Source organism: Tursiops truncatus, chromosome 12 (assembly GCF_011762595.2).
Source record: "Tursiops truncatus isolate mTurTru1 chromosome 12, mTurTru1.mat.Y, whole genome shotgun sequence".
Lineage (NCBI taxonomy): Eukaryota > Metazoa > Chordata > Mammalia > Artiodactyla > Delphinidae > Tursiops > Tursiops truncatus.
In genome coordinates this window covers 64,460,294-64,479,229 of record NC_047045.1, presented here as the reverse complement: position 1 = coordinate 64,479,229, position 18,936 = coordinate 64,460,294, and the positions used below count along the sequence as shown (strand labels likewise).

Sequence of the window (18,936 nt, the reverse complement as noted above, 5' to 3'; positions counted from 1 at the left end):
GAACCGAGATTCCTTTGCTGAGCAAACATAGCGAGGAGGCCAGTGAGATTTTAGCTTCGGGGTATTGGACTCAGTCTCCTCAAATACTTCTAACCAGAAGGTTTGAGTTAGTGGGGTGTCCCATGACCGTGATCTCAATAGCATTTAGCTTAAACGTCTTCCAGGCACCGAATTCAGGGTTCTAGGTTCTGGTCTGCCCTCTCCCCCGTCCCCCCACCCACCCACCCCCGCTCCCCACTTTCCCAACACACACACTCACCCTCTCTCTCTCTCTCATATGCTTGGGGCAAGAAACCCAGGTTCAGCACATTTCTCCAGGACCCTTCCAGATGGAGGGAGGGAGCCACAGGAGGAGCCATTTTGCTAAGAAAAACTCACTTGAAGCACCTCCAAAAAGAAGTCCTTAGAGTCCTCCCCGCCCCCCAGTTGGGACGCGCGCACTCCTAGTCGGCTACAGAACCCCTGGCCACTGGGCGATTTAACGAGGTCCTCTTTTAGATCCACCGAAGCGGCCCGGAAGTCGTGGCCGCCTTCCAGAGGGGGACTGGGAGAGCCTAGGGAGACCCACAGAGGCCCCGGAGGGGCGCCGGCGGGCGGGGCGCGCTGACCCGGGCCCCGCGGGCAGAAGCGCAGGTGAGCAGCCGGAGCTGGGCTCGCCGCCGCCGCCCTCGTGCCTCCGCCCCGCGGCGCCCCACCCCTCCCCGGGCGGGGGCCGGGGGTCGGGCGAGGGCTCTGCCCAACCGCCGGGGGGGCTTTGACGGGAAGTGAGGCGGCGACGTGGGAACCCCCAGACCGGGCGGCCGTGCCCGGCCCGCCAGGGTACGTCCAGGCGCGGGGCCACCACCTCCCCGCGAGCGCTGGGAGCGGCGGCCGCGGGAGCCGCAGGTGGTTCCCCGGGCCGGCCCTTTTCTCCTCCCCCTTTCCTTTCTTTCGCCTCCCCTCCCTCTCGCCCGGTGTCGGCGGCACTTCCCCCGCTTCCTCCTCCCTCTCCAATCGGGAGGGAGGGAAGGAGCCGCCGGCTCTTTCCTGCCTCCCTGCAAACTTCAGCGGGACTCGCGTCTCCACTCGCTGCCTCGCCCGCCGCGCCCCCAGCCCGGGAGCTGCTCCTCGAACTTCCTTTGGCCGCGCGGCCCGGGAACCCTGGCGGCTGGAAGGGCGCCAGGCGGCCGCCGCTGGGACCCTCCGGAGTCCTTCCCCGCGGCTCCCCGGGCGGCCGCCGCTCCTCCTCGTCGCCGCCCGCCCGCCCGTCGGTCCGTCCCGCCCGCCCGCCTCGCCGCTCCCCGGCGGGTAGGAGCCTCCCGGCTGCCCCCTCGGCGCCCCGCCGCGCCCGGACTTTTCTTTGTGTTGGATGCGGACTGGCGCCCCGCGCCGACGGGGGCCGGACTGAGTGCCGCGCTCGCCTGCGCCGCCCGGCCCGGCCATGCCCTTCCACCAGAGGACCGTGGAGCCCACGCGGCTGCGCCAGCCGGAGGCTGCCGGGGCGGCGGGCGCGCCGCTCTTCCGCTCGCTGGAGCAGGTCAGCTCGCACGCCCTGGTCTGCCTGCTGGAGCAACTCGCTGACCTGTCGCGCTGCGCCGGGGACATCTTCGGCGAGCTCGAGGGACAGGCGGCCGCCCTGGGCCGCCGTACCGCAGCGCTGTACCGCCGCCTCGACGCCCTGCACGCCGCCACCGCGCGCCTCGACCACCGCCGAGTGAAAATCCGTGAGTGGCAAGCGGCTCGGGGGAGGGGAACGAGGCGGGGAGGCGCCCAGCCTGCTGCTCCCTCCCGCCCTCTGGCGGCCCCGAGCCGGCTCTCGGGCATCCGCGCGGAGCCCCGGAGCCCCGGCCCAGCGCGAGGGTTGGGCTCTCGAGTGGGGACGGCGGGACCCGAGACCCGGCGGCCGTGCAGGTGGCGGGCGCGTGTGGCATTCTCGGGTTCCGAAGGTTCCTGGCCGCCTCGAAGGAGTGGGCGCCCTGATGGAGTGTGAGAATTGGGCTGGCCCCGTCCCACTGTCCGCTCCTTCCCTCTTGTTTGTGTGGGAGGCTGAGAGGAGCCCCGGGGGCGCTGTAGGCAGAGGAGGAGCCGAGGTCGTGGGAAAAGGGTCCGGGAAAGGTAGTCTGTTGCGGAAGCAGGGTACCACATAGGTATGGACTTAACGATGTTTCTAGTCCTTGAGACTTCAGGAGGATCCGTTTGTGAAAATCTGAGGATCTCAGCGAGCGTTGGGGCTGCATTCACCTCTCTGACCGGTGCTCTTACCTAAGTACAAACAAAAGTCCGCTTTTAGTTCAGGGTTTTCTTTTTTGGTGCTAATTTTTGCCTCTTCCCGACCCCCGGCCCCTTCACTGACCCACCAGCTCTTTATAATTCAGGGAGCCTTGACCTTGTAGTGAAACTCAGCATCCCATTCGTGTTTGTCTAACCTCCTGCAACTCTGAAAATCAAGTCTCTGTCCTGAGGTAGTGATCTCTCCAAGCATCTATTTCATTTCAGCAGCTTAACCAGCTCCAGTGAATGAAGTAACTGGAATTTCCTGTTGGCCCAAAGTAGAGAAACTTTCAGTGTGATGTTTATGTGGTTTCTCCCCTTTTGGTACATGGACTTGGTCATATTCCTCAGTGTAAAGAGTAAAGTGGAGATGGTTGATGAATTGCAGGGTGGGAGGGGAGGTGTTGGTGTAAAACACGCCTAGATTTCAGCAGCTCTGGATGAAATACTGTCTCTTAGAATCACTTCATATGCAATCTTGAATAGCTGGTTTACATTTTTTTTTCATCCTTGCTAGAAAAGCTTAGCTCTATTTTACCACTTTACAACTGGAACAGTTCAAGTTTTCAGTACTTTAATACTGGTGAGATTGTTTGCTGTAATACATCTTTCTCCAAGTTGTGAAGTTATGTGACGGTTTTACAGTTCATCTCTCTGATATTGCTGTCAACACATCCTTATAAGTTGTGGGCTGTTCTCAACCAGGGAGAGTTCCCCCCATTCCTCCTCCACCAAAAAAGAAAGTTAGAAAGGGGGGGGGAGTCAAAGTGGTCTCATAAAGTTGTTGGACATAACAAGAATATATCTACTTAATGTGAATACTGACCTCATGCATCAGGGTATACTGTCTTAGTGGAATGTCATTGTCATCTCAGTAATCACTAGATGCTTCTATGCCTTTCCCGTGTAGAGTGTCTGTGTGTAGGTGAAGGAGAATTTCACCCTTGAAGAATGCTGTGATGAGGCAGATCTGACTGCTAGGTGAACTGATCTATTGTGGGAACTGAAAGACAAGAGAAAACTCCCTTGGAGGTCAAGAACTCCTTCTTTTGCCAGTTTTGTTTTACATTTGAACGTATCACTTTTCTCTTCATACATATGCACCAATAGCTAAGGTTCATAGTCAAAATCCCTCAAATTCCCTGAATTAACTAAGGTTGTCCCGATTAGTGACTGAAGTAACTCACTTCAAAACTTTTCACAAGTTTCTTTGAATCTTTGGCTTTGATTTCATACTGCAAAACCTGGCTCATCCTTTTTTTTAATGATGGAGAAGGAAGGCTTTTATTGAATATAATTATGTCTGAGAGTAGAAGTACACATATAGAGAAGAAAGCTGAACTATAAAGACATGGTGTTTTTGTGGGTTTTCACCTTCACTCACTTAACTTTTTTATATGCTAAGACGCATTGAAACACCATGCATTCATCTTATTTAGACTCTGTTAGGATTCTTTTTATTTTAATGTCTTGTTCCTGTGTAAAAGCTACATTTTGAAGTCATTTTGGTCCCCTTTTAGGCAGGTCTAGAGAATAACATGCTACATTACAATGGACGCATAGACTTTTAGACTTGAAACTGCCTGTAAAGGACATCTCTTTCATTAACTCTTAACAAGGGAGGAAACCGAGTCCAAGAGAGTTGAAGTGATTAGCCCCAGGTTAGGTGGTGGGCTAATGGCACAGCTGGGCCTGGAGCCCAGACCTGATTGACTCGCCTCCTGTCCCACTGCATATATCCTGCCCCTTTTAGGGTTACGTGGGAATGGGGAACAATTTAGATACATTCCATAAACAGTCCCAAGGATGACAATGACCATTTAATTTCATCCCTCTTGTCAGATAAACCTTGTAATGAGTCTCCCAAGGAGCAAGTAACAGAACTGAACAGTTTATCAGAAGCCAGAGTGCAGCAGCAGTGTACATTTCACTGCCTGATGGGTCTCTACTATAATCACGGGTGTGAGTGGAGCTGTTTAAAAAACGTATACACTTTTATCTTTCCAGTACAGAAACAGCATTTTAGTCCTGTGGGCCAGCCCTGCCTCAATAATTCTGAGAAGTATTTAGTCAAGTTTGCCATTCCTCAAAATCTCATAGGTAATCATCCAAAGTAATTTTTTTGTTATAATTGGGGATAGCATACAGCATTTTTTCCCTCCTGCTTATCCTTAAAGACTCCCCTAATGCTTCCCCCAACACCACCAGGTTGGAGGGAGGGTTCCCATGGCATCCAGTATAGGCATCTGTTCGGTCCCTCCATCCCCACATTTACCAGTGTGGGCTGAAATCCTCCATTCATTTCTGCTCCCCTCTGCTAGACAGCAAGCTCCTGAGGTCAAGGATGGCTGCATCTTTGTTTTTCCAAAGTTTAAAACAGTGCCTGGAATGCGACAGCTCAATCGATATTTGAACTGAACTAATATTTAGTTTCTTAGTGCTCAGTGTCAGGAAGAATAACTACAAAAACATTTGGGAGGGGGCTTCCCTGGTGGCGCAGTGGTTGAGAGTCCGCCTGCCGATGTAGGGGACACGGAGGATCCCACATGCCGTGGAGCGGCTGGGCCCGTGAGCCATGGCCGCTGAGCCTGCGCGTCCGGAGCCTGTGCTCCGCAACGGGAGACGCCACAGCAGTGGGAGGCCCGCGTACCGCAAAAAAAAAAAAAAAAAAAAAAAAGCTTTGGGAGGGACTGTTATACTGACTGCTGCAAGTCTGCATGAACAAGACAATTGCTTTATTTTATTTAATTAATTTATTTTTTTTAAAGGGAACATTTTGTTTACTTATTTTTGGCTGCGTTGGGTCTTTGTTACTGCGCATGGGCTTTCGCTAGTTGTGGTGAGTGGGGGCTACTCTTTGTTGCAGTGTGCGGGCTTCTCATTGCGGTGGCTTCTCTAGGTGTGCAGGCTTCAGTAGTTGTGGCCCGCGGGCTCAGTAGTTGTGACACACGGGCTAAGTTGCTCCGCGGAATGTGGGATCTTCCCGGACCAGGGATCGAACCCATGTCCCCTGCATTGGCAGGCAGATTCTTAACCACTGTGCTACCAGGGAAGTCTCGAGAATTACTTTAAAAACAGATGAAAAAGTAAACTTTCTGCCTCTTTAAGGTTATGAGTATACTTCCATAAAAGTCAAATGTCGTTAATTCTGCTGACAAAATAAGTTCCCATTAAGAATAGTGACAGTGGCCAGAAATCTGGGTAGTTACATCTTGGCTCTGTAAATATTCGAAACAGACTTTTCTATACAGAAATCAGTAGACACTCAATCTAACAGCCCTGTATTATTTTTAAACCCTGAGTGATTTGTTTCTTTTTATAATTAATAATAACATCATACTATGTAGCACTTTTATAACTGAAAGAATGTTTTTCAATTCTTGCGAGGTAGGAAGGCCAGGTTGTAGTATATCCGTTTTATGGACAAAGAAATGGAAGTTCTGGAATTAGTAAGAGGTATACATATATAGATATTGAGTCTTCTGATTTCTAGTCCCAAACTTCACCTTAACAGTGCTTCCTGGGTGAATACGAAATGTAATTGTCGAAACAGATTTGGAGAAAAGATGATTTGCTGGCTTTTTTCCCTTATAGCTCCAGAAAAGCAGGTTTTTCACCCCCTTAGATTCTACGAGTGTTCTAAGTTCAGAGAGGTTTGTTGTGTTGCACGACTGTAGGGGCACCATTCACACCTTAGTGTATGTTAACTGTGCTTCCGTGGGGTTGGTGTGGTTCTCAGCATGTGCGCCCATACGTGATGGCCTTGGTAGAATGTATACAATTTTTATAGGTGAGATAAATGGCACTCAAGATAGCTTGCTGGCAGAAAGATCGTATGGGCACTGTTTTTGCATAAACAAGGGATGGGTTTGTATTGTCTGTATTAGGCAGACACTATAGCCTAATACTTTCCGGGTGGTGCTTTAAGTGTCAAACTGCATTGTCCTACCTCACAATGAATGTTCTTCTGACCCAGCCAGAGGGTTGGCTGGTCCTGATGTCAGAGTATCTTTGCTTTTTTCTCAGAATGAATCTTTCATGCAAGGTGCTTGTCAGAGTTGGGAAGACAGTACAGACTTCACTGCACTCTTAAGAACAGGTTGTGTGATTGTTTTTGTGCCTGCCTGCCTGCTGATGAATGTTTGTTATTTCTGGTGACATTGGCATAAGACTTGCTTTCATTGAAACATACCACATGCTGGGGAGGATGTTGGTGTGGAAATGAGGCCTCCACCAACCTCTAATCCCTGGATGGTCCCTAAATGTATTACTAGAAACTGACAGCTGAGCGGCCAGACTGCACCTCAGGTTTAGGAGGCCGCAGGAGATGAAGCAGTGTTTCCCATACTTGCCTGACCTTAAGAACTGCCTGGAACTCTCGTTTAAGTTATGGATTCCCAGATCCTTCCAAAGCTTTGTTGAGTCGGAGTCTCCAGTAGGCTTAACAAGTGCCCTTGTGTTCTTAGAGGACTTGGAGGAGTGCTGAAATAGACAGGAAAGCTCATTGGGTTGAGAATTGGGAGACTTGAGTCTGGCTTCACCTCTGCCATTTTCTAATGCAGATCTGGAGTAACTTATGCAAGACCTCCTTTCCTTATCTGTAAAATAGAGACTTTGTCTAAAATAACCTCTATGGGCCTTTCCAGTTTTGGCATTTTGGGTGCTAATGAGGGGTTACTATTTGGTAATAGTAGTATCTCAGATGACCTTGTAAATACAACTCTGATCAGTAATCTCTCTCCGATTCTTATCGTTAGGCATCTAAAAAAGTGTTTGTGTCTAAAGTCAATTCTTTATGACCATACGGACTCCTTTAACTCATATTTTACCCACGTGGAGTGCATGGAGCTTCACATCTTGAGGGGTTAGTCATTTTCCAAACACATCAGGTAGGTACTTGTTTCAAATTTGGCGTATATCCTGCCCACAGGCCATTCATAGCTTCCTCTTCATCTTTGAAAAGTGATAACATCATTTTGGAAAGAGAACTGTTTAAATGCATTTGCCATATGTTAGATTTCTTAAAAAGAGTTATTTTTGAAAAAAATTATGAGCATATATTGTTTAAGCCGAAACATCAATCTACTTTTCGACTCCTGGGTACTGAAACTATAATTACTTGGTTTAAAAAGCTACCTAGGGTTTCCCTGGTGGCGCAGTGGTTGAGAGTCCGCCTGCCGATGCAGAGGACACGGGTTTGTGCCCCGGTCTGGGAGGATCCCACGTGCCGCAGAGCGGCTGGGCCCGTGAGCCATGGCCGCTGAGCCTGCGCGTCCGGAGTCTGTGCTCCGCAACAGGAGAGGCCACACAGTGAGAGGCCCACATACCGCAAAAAAAAAAAAAAAGCTATCTATATTTAGGTTGAAATGATTTATTTAGCAACTACCCAGTTTTCCGCTATATGAGAGAAAGAGCCAGTATTAAAATTTCATCTGTATGTATTGTGTTAGGATTGGGACTAGCAAATGAAAAAACTTACATAATAGGAGAGAGATCTTTGAGAGTCTTAATATTTTGGAAGAAAATTTAGAAACAGAGAAGAATAACGCAGTGTTTTCCTCTGGCTATCATTTTAATATGTTTTAAAAAATCACATTTTAAGTATAAAATAAAATGGTTTGCACCTAACTAAGCACCTAGTAACTTATTTATTTCACTCTGTTTCTCCTCAAATTGGTTTATATCCTGGAATGAATTAATTTTGCAAGATTTGAAGTTCAAACTCAGCAGGATGGTGCTGGATGATGTTACGGTTGTGGTAGAGGATGTTACCTTTGTGCTGCACGCCTTAGCAGCACTTTAGACAAATGTAACAAAAGAGATGGAGCATCTGCTTTTGAATGAGGGCTCTCCTGAGCAAAGGCCCTGGAGGTCCCAGCCTCAGTCCCTTTCCTTGTGAATTAAATGACATGTCTGTGAGAGCATTTAGCATCACTCCAACAAAAAAATGACATTAGTGGTATCAGTATCTAGGCAGCAGCACAATTCCAGTTTCTGGTATTGGGCTGTCTTTTCGGCAACTTTGTACTGTCTGATAGTGAGGACAGCTAATGTCAGAGCACTTGCTATAAGCCAGACACCTTACTATGTACACCAGCTCCAGGAAATGGATACCATTATTATTTCTGTTTGACAGATGATGCAGCTAAGCCACAAATAATTTGTTTGTCCACATTCACAGCTTAGTAAGCAACAGAGCTGGGATTTGAACCCAGGCAGACCTGTGTCCAGAGCCTGTCCTAACCATTCTGTGGTACTGTCTCTTCTCAAGTCATGGTATTTTGTACTCAGATGAGGAAAGCTGATGCTAAGAGGACATGGCAGAAACCTGGCAAGTGTCTAGTGGGGTCAGGCCGGGGGAAACTCTAAGTCTTTTGATCTTCTCCCTTTTCCTTCTTTTTTGGTTTTGAAACCTCTCAAACTATTAGCATATAGCCAAGAAATGTGAGACATGCCTCTGAAGTACTTAGCACAGTGCTTGGCACACAGCTAATGTGTATTTAGCCTTTGCTGTTGTTTTGATGACAGTGAAGGCTGAGTTAGCATATGAGGGTACATGGATGTTCATATACTACTGCAGGTGGCCCAGTCCGTCTGAGGCCACTCACTGAAGCCTAGAAGATGAAGCTTTGGTCAGAGATAAACATACAGATACTTCTCATTTGAAAACCAGAGAGTTCTGCCCAGGATCTTAAAGTACATGTGGTTCCTGACAGGAAGCTGGGAAGGGTGGTGGTTTCTTTCTGCCTCCCAGGGGTCTGGCCCGTGGAGCTGGGGTTGGAGGAGCGAGCCTTTCTCCCGGGGCCTCTATGAGGATGTCTGAGAGCCCTCTTCACCTCCATTTCCTCCTTTCTCCTTGTGGCAACTGCAGACCCAGCTCAGCTCCCACTGGGTGCTTAGCTCTAAGAGCGTCCCCTTTACCCCAGATGCCCAGGGAGCTGTCAGCACCTAAACCCTGCTCCTACCTGATTTCACATCCCCACTCAGAACTTGAGGGGAGCTGCTCAGACCTCAGCTTTCCCTGGGTATCTTGGACACAGAGCAGTTGTTAGCACTATTTCATTCACCTCGTGTTTCCCACACTTTCTGAGTTATCAGAAATGCACCTGGGCCCTGTTTAAAAACAAATTCCCAGGGATTCTGGAGACTCTGAGTCAGCAAGTCTGGGGTGAGGCCAGGAACATGCCTGGCTGACAAGTACCCCCAGGTGATTCTGATTAACCGAGTTTTGGAAGCACCAGTCTGTGTTATGTGTTAGGAATCTGGTCCATTGAAGATGGCGGGCTAGTCCTCCATTCATGAAGTGTATTTGGGGTTATTCTGCTAGTGCTGAGTTGTACAAGAGGAACAGGGTCCTTCTTCAGGTACTTTACCGTATGGTGTCAATGATTCAATATGTAAGTAAATATTAAGGAATTAAGCATTATTGACAACATTATTTCTTCCCTTCTGGAATAAGATTTTTTTTTCCCCCTGTGGGATGGTGGGAATTTTCTTCCATTAATATTCTTTTATTTTCACTTATTCTTCTGATTTGTTTCACAAGAAATTACCCACCCACACCCCCAGAGGAAAGCAGTGTCTTGCTTGGGGAGAACAAACAACTGTTTCTGATTATTCTGCAGGGAAATCCTCTCTTGTTCTTTTCCTCTACTTTTTACCCCTTCAGATTAAAAGCTGGTAAAGTACTGTGTGGAGAATTGTGCAGTAACTGGCTGATTAAAACGGCAGAAACACATGGTAGAATGAAATGGGGGCTTGCTACGTGGCTATATTAGACATCCGATGAAATGTTCCGCGGACTCAGAGAGCACCATGTATAGCAAAGGAAATCGAGTTCAGTGGAGGCTATGCTGTGCACAGCCAACTCATGCCTGACTTACGTTGGCATCTGAGAACGACCGTTGAGGCGCTCTGCCATTTCCCTGCGATGGTCTGGCTGCTGTGACCACCATCTAGGCAAGGGAGCCGCCTTTCCCTCTCTCAGGATGTTCCAGCTGTACTTAGCTAGCTGGTGGCATGTCAGGGAGCTCCAGGTAGCCTGACTCTACAGCTGGGATTCTTTACTTCTGCATTATATGAGAGGGCTAAGGTTGGTGGAAAATCATGATGCATTCCAAATAATCTTAGCATAACTTTTCATTTCATTTATTGAATAAGCAGTACAGTTACATTGTTGAAAAAAATATATACAAAGTTATGCATTGAAAAGTCTCACTCCTGCTTCTGTCCCCTTTCTGCCATGTCCTCCCCCACTGCACTAGAATAAGCACTTTATTAACTTCTCTGTATTCTTTCAGAATTTCTTCATGCAAACATAAAAATGTTAATTTATGTTATTTTCCTTTCGTTTGCTATCTATCGATATATAATTTCTGGATCGTCCTATTGCCTTTCTTTATTTGTATATGTGATCCAAAGTGATTATTTTCATTATTTTTGTGTATGTCTTTTAAGCCAGTTTCTTTTTTATTTGTAAAATCGAAGTTAACTCTTTTTTTTTTGTCAGAGAATGCAGTTGCTTTGGGAAAAACAAGATTAATTAACCTTGAAATGGATTGTTAATCTAAGCAGCTTCTTAAATGTTTTTTATTGCCAGTGCTTTGATTTAGATACATTTAAAATATGAGCTTCCCAAGAGATGATTAATCTTTTCCTGTATTAACAAAGGAAAAGGGAAGAGGGGCTTCTGTTAAATGTTTGTAAGAACACAGTGTAAATTGAGTTTATTTAAAAGTGGGCATTTTCTGCCTTTTATCTGGATATCCAGCATGCTGCATGTGAATTACTTCCTGACGTGGGAGGGGGCTATTACTGATATAGGGCTGCATTTGAATTTTAGTGTGGAATGTTTTACTCTGAGATAGTGACTTCATTAGCTAAATAAATGCATATGTTGCGGAGGTCTGCTTGGTATTTTTAACTTCACTGTCTTGGTTATATCTACCTTGAGTGCAGAGTACAGTGCAGAGTGACACTCATAGACATTTGAATGAAACAACTATAGACATTTGAGGTTTTTTTTCCTGGTTGTCAGCCTGCTTTAGACCAAAGGTTGGTACTGAATTAGTACAGAAATGACTAACTTAAACATTATTCATGAGTGTAGACTCAGAAACTTAATCATTGAATTACACAGCCTACCGTGTAGTTTTGTGTAAATAAAAGTACATTAAAGAGCTTTCAGCCTTGCAAAGTATGTCATCAAATAGTTCTGATTTAAAATTATAATGTATATTCATCAAATATTTCAAACCTGTAAAGTACAGAGAATATAAAGAAGAAAAAGTATTACAACCTAGGGAGTGTCCATTTCCTCTTCTTTTTCTGGTTAATAAATATGTATGGATCTATCTATAAGTATAGCAATAGATAGCATTTTTAACAGAACGGGGAACATCACTGTCGCTATATAATTTTTTGTCCTGATCTTTTAAAACCTAGCTTATATTGTGAGAATTTCCCCCAGGTCATTGACATCCAGAGGCTGTTTTAAATGGGAGAAGAATTGGGGTGCATCTCTCTGACAATCTCTTACTTTGCTTTGGCTCCCAAGTGAAGTCCTTATGATGTTCCCAGGGGTCTGTGTGTTCACACAAGAGTTATCAAGCAGACAGAATTTTTTTTTGTTCTCCTGGTGCTTCCTAGGGTTTGTTCTGTGTTTAGTTATTTGAGAACTTGTCAATTGCACTCATGAGTAGTGTCTAGGAGAGGATGTGTTGGAGTTTTATCTGTTAGTCCAGTGGATTGCTAAGTCTTTGTCATTATCCCCATCTGCTTGAAAAATTCATATTTTATGTCTAAGATTGTTTGCCCAATACGACAGTTCTCTGTATCCTTGCAGCAAAGAGATCGTTGAGTCAAAAGATAGTTGTCAAAAACAAACAACAACAAAAAAAAGATAGTTGTCTCCTTCCTTCTTTTTTGGTTCTTTAGTTGAGCTGCCTTCCTGTTGTACTAATAAATACTATGTTGCTGTTTTTCCTCTGAAGTTACATTTCTTTTTCCCTTGAAACACAAGTAACATTTCCCTTTTCCCTTCACCAAAATGGCAATTAGAAATCTGTCTCAAGGTTTCTCACCTTGACAGGCACCTTGTCTTGGCAACATATGGGGTCTGTTTAGATTAAGCTCAACAAGATTTAAAAACAAAGGTCTGTCAACTATCTCTTGCTGCAACTTTGGTTCTTGTTTTGTGGAAAGATGAGGATTAACCTTGTTCCTTTTATTGTAAATGCTGGATGGTTTAGTTGAAAAATGAATAGTCTGTGGAAAAATAGGGGGATGGGGCAAATTCACTTATGATAAGGGTGGCAGGGGATGAAGGTGTGTAATGGGTGGGAGAAATGTCTTTGAGTGCCATTACTACATTTCACATAATCTAAATATATTGCTTGTAAATTGCCCAGTCCACTTAATAATAAGTATTTAGGTTAACATTGATGGGATGACATTTGTAGCTAACATTTGTAGGCTACTTACTGTGGGCCAGTTTAATTAATCCTCATAAAAACTGTGTAAGAGAGACATTACCACCCCCACTTTACTGAGGGGCACAGAGAGGTAAGGTAATTTGCCCAAGGTCACAGAACTGGTAAGTGGTAGAGACAAAATATGGTATAGGTGAGTTCTGTGTTTAAACATTTTTTTAATTTTAGTTAATTTTTGTGAACTTTTAAGTTTATTTTAATGTTGAAAAATTTCTGAATATGCCTAGGGGTTGATAGGTATTTTCTATTTTATTCTGGTTATTTTTAATCATTTTGCCACTAGCCCAGTGACCCATGGAGGTGAATTAGCAGCCCATGTGACAGTGCTCTTGTGAATCTGTAGAGAATTAATAAAGTTTGGCTGGTGGTTTGAGCTGCGCTGATGAAAGGTGCTCTCGTCTCTAAATACAAAGTCTTTTTGTTAATGCGTCCCATCTTCTGGTCTCTTTTCCTTTGCCAGATATTCATGATCAGTGTCAGAAGAGAGGTGATATAGGAACAAATTCAATTTCAGGCTTTTTTTTTTTTTTTTTTTTTTTTTTTGGAACGCGGGCCTCTCACTGTTGTGGCCTCTCCCGTTGCGGAGCACAGGCTCCGGACGCGCAGGCTCAGCTGCCATGGCTCACGGGCCCAGCCGCTCCACGGCATGTGGGATCTTCCCGGACCGGGGCACGAACTCGCGTCCCCTGCATCGGCAGGTGGACTCTCAACTGTTGCGCCACCAGGGAAGCCCCAGGTTTATTTTTATTTAGTGCTATGTTAAGGGGGCAAATTCTCTTCTTGCCTTTCCCTTCTCTCCCCAAGCCTGCTGTATTTAAATACTGTGACACTGTAACATGCTCTCTCAAGCCTATACCTCAAGGAAGTGGCTTAGTTTACTTGTTAGTGATGGAGGAGGAGACTAGTTGGTTGATACTCCACTCTCTAGCACATTTACCTGTGTTAATGGAAAATACCTTTAACTGCATCGTGCTTGCTGGTGGCGGCGGCCATGGAAATTGAGATCCATAACCATTAACTTAAATCAGCAGTTCTCAGAGTGATTCCTGGGCCAGGAGCATCGGCATATCCTGTGAATTTGCTCGAAATGCAAAATCTTGGCCTCCACCCCAGGCCTACTAAGTCAGTCCATGTGGGTGGGCTCAGCAATGTGCTGCCAACGGCCCTCCAGGTGATTCTGTTGCTGGAGTTTGAGAACCACTGTCTGCAGTATCAGCTGGCCGGGGGCCAGAGGAGTGAATCTTAGAGACCTGCGCTGTTTGGGGCAGTGACTGGGGCTGCAAAAGCTGCCCCAGAGGGCCCTTTACCAAGCTTGCGCCTCCGCAGGGGCAGTTCGGGTTTATGAACGCGCACTTCATTAACATACAATGGGAGTCTTGCCTTAAGAGTCTCGGAACCCTGCCAGTCTGTGCCTCAGAGGCACACGGGCTAGCTGGCCTTGCTCTTTGGAGATTAATAACTTGCCTCCTGGGCTTGCTCATCGTCCTCAGGGCTAAGGGCAGCCTCTCTGATTTCCCTTTTCCCAGGAACTTTAAACAGCATCTAGAGAGCAGGGAGGTGACTCACCACAATCGTAGGGTAGGGACACAGTTTCTAAACAAAATCTGAAGGGAGAGGATTATTCTTTCTAAATACTGATTACATAAAACCCCCATTTCGATATTTTAGTGAGTGCCTCCTAACGAAAAAACGTAACTAGGAAAACTTGAGGCAGACATGGGAAATTTTACTTGTGCATGGGACTTACATGTTTGAATAAATGTGAGAAAAATATACAAGCATAAACGTATTGAGTACTTGGTGTTCTGTTGCTGGTGGTGGAATCCTATTTTGCTTTACCCAATATAATTCAGCTTTTCCATTGATTATTTTCTTATTTACATAAGCTGTCCATAAATTAGCTGTTAGTACAGTGTAATCCACTGTAATTTGGAGAGGTCAAAGATAACTGAAGCAGTTTGATAATGGCTGCAGAGCCTAGTAAAGAGACAGGCTGTGTGACCTTGAATAAATTATTTAACCTCTCTGTGCTGTGTTTTCTCCTTGGTAAAATGGGTATTGTGTTAATGGTAGTTGTGTGGATAAAATGAGATATATAGAACAGTGCCTGGACCATACAAACAAGAAATATTAGCTGATAGGTACTTTGGATTGGCCCTTACTATTTTTTTTTTTTTTTTTTTTTGGCGTATGCGGGCCTCTCACTGTTGTGGCCTCTTCTGTTGTGGAGCACAGGCTCCGGACGCGCAGGCTCAGAGGCCATGGCTCATAGGCCTAGCCGCTCCGCGGCATGTGGGATCTTCCCAGACCAGGGCATGAACCCGTGTCCCCTGCCTCGGCAGGCAGACTCTCAACCACTGCGCCACCAGGGAAGCCCCGCCCTTACTATTTTTTAAAAACTTTTAACTTCTTTTTTCTGAGTGTATTTCAAAATTGAAGTGTAAATAAAGTTAAGACTTTGGACTTAATTATTTGTTTGGACCCTAATAGTGTAAAGTTTCCTGATGAGTGTTCTGGTTAATTGTGTTCTGGTTGATTTAGTTTTCTAGATAGCTGATAATTAGGTTTGATAATTGGGTTGATTGTGGGACTTTAAGATCATTGTTTTGGATATCATGATAATTCAGTTCTGAAGGTCTAGAGTATTGGATTAAATTTATTCAGGATGTTCTCTAAAAATAGTGTTTTGGTTACATTTTGATATGAGTTTTGATGTCATTTTCCTCTTTTCAAACTGGGATCGGATAAAATGAAGTTAGTTAGGGGTTTTGGTTTGTTGAGTTCCAATGAGTTGTTTTTATTACACACATAATCTCTAATTTAGAAACCTATCAAGTTACAAAAGTTAATTTGTAAGTTGTTTTGAACTTGTAATACATTTCCTCTTACAAACCATGTTTCCAAAGCATGACCAGGCTCAGGACACAGGGCAATCCCCGAAAGCCTGTTCAACCTGAAATATAGATACCCAGACCTACAGTGCCCCAGGGTCTAATCATCACATGAGAATTTGCTGTGGGAAAATGGATTATAAATGGCAACCAGGATACAAGATCACATTCTTCTGTCCTCCGAACCCTTTCCCTAAGCTGTGTGACACTGGCTTCATCTATAGCATGAATGGTTTGAAACAGGCCTCCAAATTGCGTTTTGGAGGGGAGGGAAGGTAGACTTTATGGTTTTGTGATAGCAGGCTGTGTGAGTTATAAGGCTTTGGAAGCAGAGGGTAGGGTGGCTTCCAGGGTGCATAGGTGTATGCGACTGAGCACGTTTTAGGTCTTGTGCTTATGTAGCAGGATCTTGGCTGTGGGCACTCATTACAGTCGAGAGGTTCAGGCCGGGTCTGGGAAGGCGAAGCCACCAGCAGCCTTGCAGGTTCATGTGGGGCAATTGGCAACTATATGCAGAGCATTTCAAGCTGAGTGTTTGTAATAGGCAGCTGCTTATAGTGCCTCTTTTTCTAGGAGAGTTTAAATGGATGAGGGTCAGCAGTTTTATCAGTTTTAAAAACCCACTTATTATAATCCTTATTTTTTTGCTTTTACTTACCAGTTTTATATGAGCATGCATTTACATTTGATTTCTGTTCGAAGATTGTGTGTGTGTGTTTTTTAAATAAACAATATGTAAAGCATTAAAGATCCTTTCCACTTCCACTCAGCATTCTCTGGAAAAGGATCTGAATTGTTTATAGAATCCAGCAAGCTTTTGGTAAAGTACATGTTTTTAAATCATCTTGAACATGTAAAGAAAAGACAGACTAGAGCTTGTTAAAAAAAACTACTCCTGTCAACTCCCATGTAGCTTTGCCTGTCAAACAAGACTTGAAAATGTTTTCCCCAAGTGGCCATGTCTTAACAATTTATGTCCTTGAGGGAGTTCCTTGGAAGGAACTAAATTCTGGGAGGTCACATTTTTCTTTCAAGTTTGATTTCCAAAGTGAAAATGAACTTCTGTTTTTTAACTTGAACTTTGAAAAAAACTCGACGAAGAGCTTTTAGAACTGTGCAACGATTGTGTTATACGGAACTGGGCTTCCCCATCTCTGTAGCCAGAAATGAATCTTGACAGTTTCCTTTGTAGCTATAAAAATGAAGGGAGAAAGAGAAGAGGTAAAAAGTGCTGAGTCTTAGAAATTGTTTTAGCCACTTAAATCTTAGCTACATAAATGTCTGTTTATATTGATGGGACAAGACCAAATAATAATAATTTTTTTTTTCTAGTGAAATGTTTTCTCCCTTGGGAAACCACTTTGCTTATTTCTCAGGCTTTCTCATTGAAAATGTATGAATAGCCAAAATCTAGTATTTAGCATAATTAGGAAATGTACAGTTTTGACAGTCTTTGAAAAGGAATATATTTCATGTTTTGAGAGTCATATGTAGTACTTTAAGTTGAGCCATGGTGAGTATCTGCTTCAGGAAGAGTTGGAAAGGATTCTGAATTACCTGTAATGTCCCTTTGGTTCAGATGTTTTTGCTGTAACCATTTTATATTAGAAATAAACCATCATCTTTCAGATGGCATTGCAGATCTAGACAAAGCTGAAGTATCCTGTTAGTATACTGTGGGTTTTAATTTTCCTGGGTCACAGATAATAATTAAATGCTTTACTTTTTAAATCTTATTGTTGAGTGGTGGGTGGTCAGAGGAATAACTAGGAAGGGGAAAGAAAATCGTAAGGTGGAGGCAGTGATAAAATTCTTCATTGGCTGATACATAGTTTTTGCAACACCTTTAAGGGTAATGTATTGTCCTTAGCATTCAAGGATGTCACTGCTAAGGGTTTGTTAAGCTGCTCGCTTTGACTTTTCCCTGTGGCTGTAGAGGATTTATGGTGATTCATTTCATGCTTCCTTTGATGAGAGCTGGCTTCATGGCCGTGGAAATGAGCAGCGGGGATTGGCTCGTGTGAAAAAACCTATGGACGTGGGTCATATTCTATCCTAGAACCATTTCCTCTCTATGTATCTAAAATGGTACCTGTATTTCTGGGCTGAGTTAAAAATCCCTTTCTTTCCAAATGTCTCTCTTTTCTCCTTAATAATAAAAATTAGAAAATGGCTTGCCTTTCATGTTATCTATCTCTAAAGTCCAACAAAAATACTAATTCCTCAAGAATGGGAGCTGCCTTATGCTGCTTAAGATTCTCTTACGTGAACTCATGGATGTGCAGACAGAGATCCAGAAACAGTATCTGTGGGTGACATTGGAAGAGTGTTGGAATTTTGAGGATTTTACCTTCTAATGCTTGACACTATGACACGTAGGCAAGTTATATCACCTCTCTAGGCTACAGTTTTATCATTTGAAATGTAGGTGAATGAGATTACATGATCTCTAGAATCCAAAGTAAAGAAAGAGGATTTTTTGTTTGTTTTTCTTAAAATTCCTAAGGAACTTCTCACATTGGGATGCTATGAACTGACATCAGGTAGAATGGACAAATAGGGTAAGAATTTCTGGTGATTTCAGAAATTATATAGTAGGACTTTGGTCACTGAATGCAGCTGGCATTTCTCTGCTTTGGGTTTTAAAGAGGAGTTATATTTTCCTTGGAGTCTTGTTTAAAGTTGAAACTGTCGATGCTGGTTAACACTTGGCATATGTGTCCATCGTAAGAGTTCTTTCCCAGTGATTCTAAGGTTTTCACACAGTGTGTAACATGTATTAGAATGTCTTCCTGACTTCATAGGAAGAGTGAAATATTAGCTGTTACAATTATAGAATTCCATAAGTGATGAACTTTTTTCGTAGTCCTGTACCCTAAGATGCAACTACTATTGGCAGGTAGTGTATAACAGAAGGATTTGAACATTACGGATATTTTCTGGTTGTTCACTTGATATTCGCCTTTCTAAATTCATGTTCATGAGAGTATGGAAAGGATATGAAAGTAGAGAAGATAATGAACAAAATAAAGATATATTCCTTTGCACAGGCAATTAAAGGGTCTGAAATTCTTTCTGTTAGATGCTTTGCGTTTTGACTTACTTGGGATTTGGTGAGAGAATGAAATTCTAGAAGAGAATTGAAAACATTGTGGTTGACCAAACATTGACATTTTATCCTCCTTTTCTTTCCCTGTTCTTTAGAATAGTGTCTCAAGTATATGCGTTTCCATTTGGTTCTTTCCAAGAGAAATTATGTTGTGTTGAGTGATGGTCATGCTATCCTGCTTAATTTTTTATTTACA

General features: G+C 44.2%; 1 protein-coding gene across 4 annotated transcripts in view; it reads left to right on the top strand.

The window, feature by feature from the left end:
* The first annotated feature begins 745 nt into the window (after positions 1-745).
* NHSL1 (NHS like 1) overlaps positions 746-18,936 on the top strand; it is a 237,698-nt gene continuing 219,507 nt past the window's right edge. The window contains exon 1 of one of the 4 annotated variants that reach the window (XM_033867778.2): positions 746-1,703. In XM_033867778.2, coding sequence (XP_033723669.1) covers positions 1,421-1,703 — 283 coding nt within the window. In that variant the 5' untranslated portion in view covers positions 746-1,420. The remainder of the gene's footprint in view (positions 1,704-18,936) is intronic. The other 3 variants (XM_019951465.3, XM_019951462.3, XM_019951463.3) reach the window with 3 other exon arrangements.